We start from the raw sequence: 11,435 nt of genomic DNA on the forward strand, positions 1-11,435 counted from the left end.
AGTTTAAAGTGACTCTGAAGTAAAACCTGAGACTTGATCTGCTCTTTTGTTTCACTGCTTTTAAAAACACACACATATATATATTGTCTTTTGGAGATATTGATTATGAATTCTAAATGTTTTCCTTTCAAATAATTCCCTCAAAAACTCTCCAAAGCCGCTTGAATTCCTGAGATATTGTTTTGTTGTGATATTTGATATTTGATCGTTAGCTAAAAGTAATGGGAAAAAGGTTGAATTGGATCAGATAAATGGTGAAAAGGGCTTATTTGTCGAGCTTTATTTTGATTGGACTTCACATTAAAAGCACTATTATGTTTTTGTAATGTTTATTCAATAATGATTAAAGTCGTTATTTCACTTTTCCTAAAACTGAATTCATCCTGTTTTGAAAATTTCTCTCAATTGAACCATTGTAACATTTTCCCCAAACATCTGTCACGTAAACAGACATTTTGTTTCCTGTCACAGTTTCCACAAACCACACAAAGACAGGAAAGGGTAGTCACTTTGTTACGTGAAGGCACTTGACATATTTATTTTATTTTGTATCTAAAGCCAATAATTGGACTATTAACAAAAACAGGGGGGCTTATGTGGAGGAAACTGCGAACCTCGAGCGGACTTCACAATAAAACCCTTTTGTTTTGGTCCCTCGTTGCTTCACGGAGACGCTGGTCAGAAACATTCATACTTTCATAAAACATTTGGCCCGTTCAGAATCCTGAGTTTGACTCTTACACCACTAGATGGTGACCATGTTTTATTTGCTTTAAAGTGAGTTTTTCAAGTTGTCCCATTCAGCTTAATTCCCATTCCTGTGCAGAATATCTCCACTTCCACTCCACCTGCTCAACAAAATGGAGAAACGAGCATAGCTGTACTTCCTTGTTTGTCCCTGTAGGGGGGCGACGCGTCCCTCTCCCTGCATGTGTCACATCAAGGGTGGTGGGCGATGCAGTTTTTCTTGGGTGGGATGTTTGCGTGCAAGTGTGAGTGAGTGCCTGCGCCATACTGTGCAAGCAACGCACGTCGACTTTTAACACTTTCAAAACCACAAACATCCCACAGGAGAGTTTTGGTTCAGTTGTCATTGGCAATGTAGCGGGTTTCAGTCAGAAATGAAAGGTGCTATTTCCTGGATTCACAGTGGGAGTTGATCGTGTGATAAGCTGAAATACAGCAGCGAGAATGTTTCCCCCCCCCCCGGCCGCTTGCTCCAAACATGCTTTCACACCTGTCCGTTAAGGGTGAGTCATACTTAAATAAGGAAGGCAGTGATTTTTTGGAACCTTGGACTACTTTTAGTGTCAAAATCTCAACGTTGGAAATGTCCAAGTAATGCAGCTCTCCCTGCAACATCAGCATTAAAGACAAAAGTATGTTTTGTGTGCAGAGACTTGCGTTAAATCGGATAACACTCCCTGTTGTCTTTCATTTTCAAACGCAACATAATTCAATAGACAGTAAATAGTCATGGTGCAACTTTTTTGCAGGAAATAATGTGCTCAACATTGTTCAAATCTTCGCTAACGCCGTTAGCTAAGCCTCACCCTCGTTTTCGACTGCACAGCACACGTTATTAGCTTGCTAGCAGAAAGGTCACCTGGTTGGTTTTTGTACTAATACCCATCAAATTCTTCAGTATGTATTGAAGATGAAGATTTATTTGAATGTCTTTCAACTCCGAAGGCAGACTGAAATGTCTCATCTTTCTGATGGATTTAAAATATATGTCACTGTGTACAGCTAGTTATGGTCCCCAGAGGATGCATCCTTGTGACTTTGGTGAAATATCACTTGACAGGAAACACAACTGTATCTGTAAATGTGTTGCATTGTGCACACACACACACACACACACACACACACACACACACACACACACACACACACACACACACACACACACACACACAGTGCAAGATCAACAAAAGTGGTTTCTCATGTGAGAAATTTCACACCAGTGCAATTGCAGTTTGATTCAAAGTGATACAAAAAGAGCAAGAGGGAGTCTACAGCAATATTCAATGTTATCACAACAGTTAAACACAAATATTCATATTTTGTTAATGTAAAATACTTTTTCTAAAGCCATTAAAACCCAATCAATAAAGCATGCTACATACAAAATACAAAGCATAACACCAAAGCACCTTTTTGAGGGATACAGATCGGTAAATATGTGAATAAATCAGATGCAAGTGGCTCGTAATCTTGAAATGATGGCGATGAAATGTTTGGATATGAATCATTTTAACTAAGTGGATGCATTTCAAGGCTCTACAGATCGTTGTCATAGATATGAGAGGGAGGCGGAGCATCTCGGGACGGCTGGCGGTTCGCTGTATTCCTGGATTTATCTGCACAGTTTGATTAAGAGGAAAGATTAGTTATTGTTCCCATAATTATTTTAGGGAATATGTACTGTATTCTTGTAAAAAAAAGAAAAAAAAATACAAACAATTCTCACCATCACCCCCACAGCATGCGAAAACACATAAAATTATTATTAAGACGGCAATCACTCCGACCCCGACAAAACGGAGAATAAATGGGAAGGGCTTTTTCGCAGTCACTGCAAGATAAAAGAGAATATTTGAGTCAGCATCCAATTCAGGCCATGTAATAGAAATGTTTCATGTGAAATAGTGACGTCATTGTGAGAGAGTGAATTATGTTCTTTTACCCAATTTTGAAGTTGTCCATGTAACAGTGGTGAGTTCCTCTTAAAAAAAGCATCCAGATAGTTTATTCACCACATAAAAGTGACACATCTTCACTCAGGTTATTTGGGGATACACTTACGGCTTCGAAATTAATGATTCATCTGTGTAGATTTTGTCTTTCTGTGTAGAAAGTCTCACGATAAAGCTTATTTTTACATCCATACATGATATATGAGCGTGACAATGTGAACGTGCGTTTCTTCAGTGTCAGCTCAGTCCAGTCAGGATGTGTTACTGTAAAGATCTCACTCACCGTGGACAGAGACGTTGATATTGTGGCTGATACTTCCTCCACTTCCACACTGATACACACCTGCGTCGTTGCTCCGAACGTTTTGAAAGATCAAAAACGCTGTCCCCACTGAACGTTTTACAAGTTTCCACTCTGTTTTAATGTGACTGCTGCTGCTGACGTTAACAGGGACAGCAGTTGTCTCTTGTTTGTACCAGAAGACCCGAGGCGGTGAACCGCTGCAGAATTCAACTGTGCAGTTAATCCGAAGGTCTTCTCCAAGGACAGCTGCACGAACTGTGTTTTGATGGACTCTGACTGCAACTTCACATTCTGAATCTTCATCTGCAAAAGGAATATAACAACAAACATACAAATAAGAAATTATTGCAAAAAGTATTTTAAAAATCAGTCTGTAGGCCACAGAAACCGCTCTGTGGGGTTTCCACGCTGCAGCTGCATGTAACCGAAGATCCAGGTCAGCAAATGGTCTTTGTGGTGAAAGGTCTTTTAGTGACTTCTGGCTAACTGAAATCTATCACATGAAATAGGTTTGCTTCAACTGAATGTTAGAGTTTGGGTCTTGAAGCCGTAGATGGGACGCAAAGCTAATTTTATACGATTTAGTGGCTGAAATGTAAATAAAGAAAATGTAATATAAAGTATGGTGAACATTTTCCGTCAACCATCTGCGCATATGGATATAAAAATCCCCCTGAGGTGCAAACAATGACCTAAAATCACCGCCTCGTAGCATCAAAGAACCAATTTCTTTGGATTCGGAGAGTTTAAAAGCCATTCATTGATTTTCTTTAGTTTTTGACTGAAATGTTGTATAATCTTTAACATGCAAGTCATCTGATTCCTGTCCGTGAAAACGTTACTTAGCGACAGAGAGACGAAAACCTGCTCAGATTAAGAATGAGCGATGAAGACAGACAAACACAAACTTACCTCCAGCATCCAGTGGGAGGATGAGCGCCGCAAAGGTGGACACACAAAGGACGGTCAGGCAGCAGTTAGGTCTCATGGTGGGAATGAAGTCCAGCTACGACTTCTGTGAAACAACTATCAGTGAAAGTCTGCTCTGGATGTGAGCGTCAGTGGCATGTGGTTGACTTCAGTTCCTGCCTTTGAGCAACGTGGTCTTTGGCCTTCGCACAACCCCATTGCACTACCTGTCGTTGTTTTAACTCGCTTCAGCTGCATTTTGGTCGTCTTTCTGTGAACATTTTTGCTTCCTTCTTTCAGTGTTTTAAAGACAAACGGTAGAAAAAAACAGTCCGCAGTGAACGATGGCTTGATTTAATCTTAATTTGAATCCAACAGTTCTGGAGACACGTTATGTGATTTCATTGCACAAAATGATGAGATCATTATTACATTTTTACTTTAGTTCATAACCAAATGCATGCCAAACGAATGACATTCCCAACATCCTCAGCTGCTGTTAATGTTGACTTCTAATTTGCACGCCAAACTTGATGTGTTAGCATTTAGCTAAAAGCAGTGTTTTGGTTAAGGCCTCACAGTTAGTCTTGTTGTTAATAGTTGGCTCACTTTATGATCAGCTAACTTGCCTCTTCACATGTTAATAGCTAAATTAGTCAAATGTGTATTCTTTACTGTGAAACAACCTCCAGCTTTAGTGTCCATATGTGACGTGTGGTTTAAATCTTTTTCCTGTCTGTCTGTCTGCTCCATTTGACACAACAGACACGGGAAGATACTTCAAAAAACATCAGAATAGTGCATAAAGACCAGAGATCCTAACAAAAAACACACACACACACACACACCAGTATAGATAAAGATACATTTTTTAAAGGACAGCTGCACCGGTAATGTGAACACAAAGAGTTACACCTTGACAGGAAACACAACTGTACCTGTAAATTTCACACCTGTGCAATTGCAGTTTGATTCAAAGTGATACAAAAAAGAGCAAGAGGGAGTCTACAGCAATATTCAATGTTAACACGACAGTTAAACACAAATATTCATATTTTGTTAACGTAAAATACTTTTTCTAAAGCCATTAAAACCCAATCAATAAAGCATGCTACATACAAAATACAAAGCATAACACCAAAGCACCTTTTTGAGGGATACAGATCGGTAAATATTTGAATAAATCAGATGCAAGTGGCTCGTAATCTTGAAATGATGGCGATGAAATGTTTGGATATGAATCATTTTAACTTAACGGATGCATTTCAAGGCTCTACAGATTGCTGTCATAGATATGAGAGGAAGGCGGAGCATCTCGGGACGGCTGGCGGTTCGCTGTATTCCTGGATTTATCTGCACAGTTTGATTAAGAGGAAAGATTAGTTATTGTTCCCATAATTATTTTAGGGAATATGTACTGTATTCTTGTAAAAAATAAATAAAAATACAAACAATTCTCACCATCACCCCCACAGCATGCGAAAACACATAAAATTATTATTAAGACGGCAATCACTTTGGCCCCGACAAAACGGAGAATAAATGGGAAGGGCTTTTTCGCAGTCACTGCAAGATAAAAGAGAATATTTGAGTCAGCATCCAATTCAGGCCATGTAATAGAAATGTTTCATGTGAAATAGTGACATCATTAAGAGAGAGTGAATTAAGTTCTTTTACCCAATTTTGAAGTTGTCCATGTAACAGTGGTGAGTTCCTCTTAAAAAAAGCATCCAGATAGTTTATTCACCACATAAAAGTGACACATCTTCACTCAGGTTATTTGGGATACACTTACGGCTTCGAAATTAATGATTCATCGGTGTAGATTTTGTCTTTCTGTGTAGAAAGTCTCACGATAAAGCTTATTTTTACATCCATACATGATATATGAGCGTGACAATGTGAACGTGCGTTTCTTCAGTGTCAGCTCAGTCCAGTCAGGATGTGTTACTGTAAAGATCTCACTCACCGTGGACAGAGACGTTGATCTTGTGGCTGACACTTCCTCCACTTCCACACTGATACACACCTGCGTCGTTGCTCCGAACGTTTTGAAAGATCAAAAACGCTGTCCCCACTGAACGTTTTACAAGTTTCCACTCTGTTTTAATGTGACTGCTGCTGCTGACGTTAACAGGGACAGCAGTTGTCTCTTGTTTGTACCAGAAGACTGGAAGCGGTGAATCGCTGCAGAATTTAACTGTGCAGTTAATCCGAAGGTCTTCTCCAAGGACAGCTGCATAAACTGTGTTTTGATGGACTCTAACTGCAACTTCACATTCTGAATCTTCATCTGCAAAAGGAATATAACAACAAACATACAAATAAGAAATTATTGCAAAAAGTATTTTAAAAATCAGTCTGTAGGCCACAGAAACCGCTCTGTGGGGTTTCCACGCTGCAGCTGCATGTAACCGAAGATCCAGGTCAGCAAATGGTCTTTGTGGTGAAAGGTCTTTTTGTGACTTCTGGCTAACTGAAATCTATCACATGAAATAGGTTTGCTTCAACTGAATGTTAGAGTTTGGGTCTTGAAGCCGTAGATGGGACGCAAAGCTAATTTTATACGATTTAGTGGCTGAAATGTAAATAAAGAAAATGTAATATAAAGTATGGTGAACATTTTCCGTCAACCATCTGCGCATATGGATATAAAAATCCCCCTGAGGTGCAAACAATGACCTAAAATCACCGCCTCGTAGCATCAAAGAACCAATTTCTTTGGATTCGGAAAGTTTAAAAGCCATTCATTGATTTTCTTTAGTTTTTGACTGAAATGTTGTATAATCTTTAACATGCAAGTCATCTGATTCCTGTCCGTGAAAACGTTACTTAGCGACAGAGAGACGAAAACCTGCTCAGATTAAGAACGAGCGATGAAGACAGACAAACACAAACTTACCTCCAGCATCCAGTGGGAGGATGAGCGCCGCAAAGGTGGACACACAAAGGACGGTCAGGCAGCAGTTAGGTCTCATGGTGGGAATGAAATCCAGCTACGACTTCTGTGAAACAACTATCAGTGAAAGTCTGCTCTGGATGTGAGCGTCAGTGGCATGTGGTTGACTTCAGTTCCTGCCTTTGAGCAACGTGGGCTTTGGCCTTCGCACAACCCCATTGCACTACGTGTCGTTGTTTTAACTCGCTTCAGCTGCATTTTGGTCGTCTTTCTGTGAACATTTTTGCTTCCTTCTTTCAGTGTTTTAAAGACAAACGGTAGAAAAAAACAGTCCGCAGTGAACGATGGCTTGATTTAATCTTAATTTGAATCCAACAGTTCTGGAGACACGTTATGTGATTTCATTGCACAAAATGATGAGATCATTATTACATTCTCGATTTCCCAGTCTGCGAAAAACAATAATTATGAAAATAATACAGTCTGCAGTCATTCGTATAGTCAGACAATGAGTCACTGGTTATTATGGAACAGTTTGTAAGCCCATGAAACCATTACTGTTATCAGGTTAGAGGTTACTCAACAGAGTAAATTCAAGTCATGGATGTGCATTAGCACAAGGTCACAGTTTTAACCCACAGTGAGTTTACGGCACAACACATTCAAACCCAGATCGCGAACAAACCCATTTTAGTTGGATACAGTTTAAAAACTCTGTAACAATTCATTTATTTTGGGAAGAGAAAGAGCTGCTTTTGGCCTCTCCAACATTCAGATTTACAGCTGGAGGACTTCATAGCCTGATTTCTGCCCTCATGTTCGAGGATTCAGTATTTTTCTTGTCAACAAATCCAATAAAATACAAAAATCCAACACAACATCGATCCAGCTCTCAACTCTTTGACTTCCCCTCTCTGTGGCCCCGAGCACATTGGATCTTACTGAAGACAAAACACTTAAAAAATGGAGCACAATATTGTTGCATTGTTGAAAAGTGGTTTCCTCAAACAGAAAGGCCCTGTCGGGTTTAGCAGAAGTTACTAAGACACGAGTAGAGGATGATATGGACACCAAACTCGACCAGCACCGAATTATGAAGATGCTAATTGTATCCTTGGGCATATCTTTCGGAGGCTCAGATAGATAGGGTGTACGTTTGTATCTGCAGCCCCTGTTTGATCCTCTGAAATGTGGTCCTCTGCTGAGGTTACATCAAGGCGCCTCGGCCCAGCGTGAGATGTCTTTGTCTCTGAAGTGATTTAGTCTGGTGGTTGACGGTTCTTACACACGGATAGCCGCGTACTCTGACGGCTCTTCCCTCGGCCTCCGTGGCCGAGCAGCAGCAGCAGCCGCCGATGGAGGCTGATGGTTGAGAGCGGCGTACACAACAGAGCTACCCACTTCCTCTCTCGTCTGGTCGTACACGTTGTCTCTCAGTGATGGCGGCTCATCGGGCTGCGAGGGCGAGGTCTTCCTCCGGGTCGAGCTCCGGGATGGCGGCGCAGAGGGACTTTCTCTTTGACCTCGCTCGACCAGGGGGATCACCATGTACTGCAAAAGAAAAGCATCTCGCATTAAAATTTTACGAAGAAAAAGGAACGTAAAGGTTTGAAATGCACTTTTGTCTGACCTGGTTTTCAGTTTGCGTCTGTTTCTTCGATTTCCCTGCATGAGGACATTTAGCTGATGTTAGCCATTATTTTTAGAATCACAATCATGTCCTGTATGAAGTCCTTATTCAACATCTCACCTATACAACCTCGCATTGATGCGACCGATATAATTATCACGATGATGACGAACGCCCCGATGCCTGCAGCGAAGTACAGGTACAGCCACAAATCTCTTGTGGGTTCAGGAGTTGTTCCTGCTGGAAGAAGTTAAGATGAATGTGATTACTCTTCAGAAGTAAATATAGATTAAAATGAAGACATAGAAAGCCAGTGGATTTAGCCACATAGTTTAATCTTACATGCATCGTTGTTCTTTGTAACATTGGTACGCTCACCAACACCTACAACACAAAGCACAGCAGCAATGCTAAGTTTTACTGGAAAGAAGACAGAAATGTTCATTTATTATTCAGCAGTTGGAAATATGAGTGTCAGGATGTGTTACTGTAAAGATCTCACTCACCGTGGACAGAGACGTTGATATTGTGGCTGATACTTTCTTCACTTCCACACTGATACCTACCTGAATCGTTTCTTCGAACGTTTTGAAAGATCAAAAACGATGTCCCAACTGAACGGTTTAAAAGTTTCCACTCCGTTTTAATGTGACTGCTGCTGCTGACGTTAACAGGGACAGCAGTTGTCTCTTGTTTGTACCAGAAGACCCGAGGCGGTGAACCGCTGCAGAATTCAACTGTGCAGTTAATCCGAAGGTCTTCTCCGAGGACAGCTGCATAAACTGTGTTTTGATGGACTCTAACTGCAACTTCACATTCTGAAGCTTCATCTGCAAAAACAGCAAACACAGACATAAAAAGGTTAATTCCTCCATACTTTACAGTTTACCGTCATGTTATCATGTCGCAATACGATCTGATTCCAGCTCTGCTGAAAGAATTAGGGCTGTATATTATAATTTATCATTAAATGGAATCGTATCGCAATTCAATCAAACATCGAGATATCACGATACACAATTACGGCGTCAAAGTTCTCTAAAAATATGTTCATTAGTCAAGGAAACCAAAGGTTGTATCTACTGAATCACCAGAAAACATGCTATATTGTTATCAAGATATGAAAATGACCGATATATCAAGGCAAGTATGAATATGATATTAAATCTTGAACAACAATACACTTTAGGTGACCAACAAATATTTGTTTCTGCAGGTAAAGCAAGTTTGGCCATTTCAATACCACATAACATTTTAATAATTTTAATAACTGTTTGGGTAAATATAATAAAACAATCCATTTTGTCAGTACTTTGGAGCAGCATGTAACAATAATTTTCTAATGATATAATTTAGAAAAGTAACACAACTTGGATCCAGAAAAGTAGATGCAAGAGTAAGGTTCATTTATTTTGTTTAAAAAATCAACACTTTATTATTTTAATGAAACGTAAGACTTTGATACTTTCTCAGGCTTCTTCAAGGAAACTGATTTCAAGGCTTTTTAAGACTTTTCAAGATCTACATGTACGTACCTTGAAGAGAATGTTTTACACTTGTGAAAGGACACCGAGCACTAGAAACAGTCAGCAGCAAACGTGGTGCACGACTTATACAATCAAACCAATGAAACCAACTGAAACTGACATTTAATTGCATGATGAATGGAAACACAATTTGCATAAAAAGGAAGTGAAAGTGACCAAAACACGACTTCTCAAAGGAAACTTTACTCCATCATCAGAATCCAACCCTCAGTTACTTTGCATGAAACCTGCACCTGTTTGTATGGATTTAACACCAGAGATTCTGCTGTTAATGAAAGTTGATTGAGAGTTAAATCTTAAGCTGAGGAACAGAAGTCTCTTATCACGTGGTCCAATTCGCTGTTTCGGAGGTTTCAGACATAAAAGATCTTTAATGACTCCGCACAGCTAGAAAGTTTAAACACACGCATTTTCCGTGACAACTGTTCGTTGAAGAACAGGGAATAACAGCCTTGGTCTTGGCTTTGTGACGCTTTTAATGTCAATGGAAAGGTTTTTAATGGTTTATTTTAATATTTTCCTATATCGTGACTATATAGTGAGTAGGAACATGAAGTGGGTAGACGACTTATAATGTGTTTCTTTTTTGTGCCATGTTTTTCGTAAAATATATCTTTCTGCCTCTTTTGCGCAATCTCTAGTTTCCATCAAGCTCCCATTTCCACCTGTTCTACAATTAGTGGTTATTTTTTCATGTCAGTTCAACAGAAATTCTTGGTTAAATTGACAGACCTTCAGAGACGTTAAGATTATATTGTTATACTTAAGGAAGAATAACCGTCATGACTTTTACACCTTACTGATCTAACTTGTTGGGTTTTGGAGATGACTGCGTGCCAACTTCTTCCTCTTAAAAATGGTATAAGCTGCTTGTAAACTCTATTATGACATAATTTTAAAGTTCATGACCTCTTCAGATACCTGGCTTCCAACCGTCGTCATCAGAGAAGTTGCATTGTGGTCACAAAGCTGACTTTTTAGTCCTTTGGCCCGATTAAACACGTGTCAGACCAGAGAGGAGGAGCGACACTGCACAAATACTGAGTCAAAAAAATACTAACTTACCGCCAGCTTTTAAGGGGAGAAGCATCCCTGCCAAGATGAACACATGCAGGACGGTCCAGCGGTGGTTAGGCCTCATGATGCCTCGGTCGTAGCCAGTTCAAGTATGAAATGTTCCTCGGAGCACATCATTATTTGGTTAACAAAACAGAGAAGTGCTCAACATGATGTTGAAGCCACTAAGGTATGCTGCTTCCTCTTACTCTTTGCACGCTACCCTCCTACCTCTGCCTCTTTCCCCTTTAAAGCAGAGGTGGTGGGTGAGTGCACTAGAGGGGAGAAAATGTTGGTGGATGGGCTTGCTTCTCTAAATGTCGCAGGTCCGATGTAGTAAAACATCTAAGATTAGGGGGATCCCACAGTTTCAGGTATTAAACTCGCTACG

At 40.0% G+C, this 11,435-nt stretch overlaps 1 protein-coding gene across 1 annotated transcript; it reads right to left on the reverse strand.

The window, feature by feature from the left end:
* Positions 1-8,092: 8,092 nt before the first annotated feature.
* Positions 8,093-11,129, reverse strand: LOC137793842 (B- and T-lymphocyte attenuator-like). The gene is made up of 6 exons (XM_068590193.1): positions 11,054-11,129; positions 8,948-9,271; positions 8,784-8,825; positions 8,562-8,681; positions 8,442-8,476; positions 8,093-8,362 (listed from the first exon to the last, which is right to left on the reverse strand). The coding sequence occupies exons 1-6, from the start codon at positions 11,127-11,129 to the stop codon at positions 8,093-8,095; spliced, it is 867 nt and encodes a 288-aa protein (XP_068446294.1).
* Between the last annotated feature and the right edge of the window lie 306 nt (positions 11,130-11,435).

Source organism: Clinocottus analis, unplaced genomic scaffold (assembly GCF_023055335.1).
Source record: "Clinocottus analis isolate CAN_PGR_092001 unplaced genomic scaffold, fCliAna1.0.p SCAF_24, whole genome shotgun sequence".
Lineage (NCBI taxonomy): Eukaryota > Metazoa > Chordata > Actinopteri > Perciformes > Cottidae > Clinocottus > Clinocottus analis.

Coding starts and splice junctions, on each gene's coding strand:
- LOC137793842 (XM_068590193.1), bottom strand. CDS start 11,129: ATGAGGCCTAACCACCGCTGGACCGTCCTGCATGTGTTCATCTTGGCA. Junction 8,826..8,947: donor TATCAACGTCTCTGTCCACG/GTGAGTGAGATC, acceptor TTTGTGTTGTAG/GTGTTGGTGAGCGTACCAAT. Junction 8,477..8,561: donor ATCAATGCGAGGTTGTATAG/GTGAGATGTTGA, acceptor GTCCTCATGCAG/GGAAATCGAAGAAACAGACG.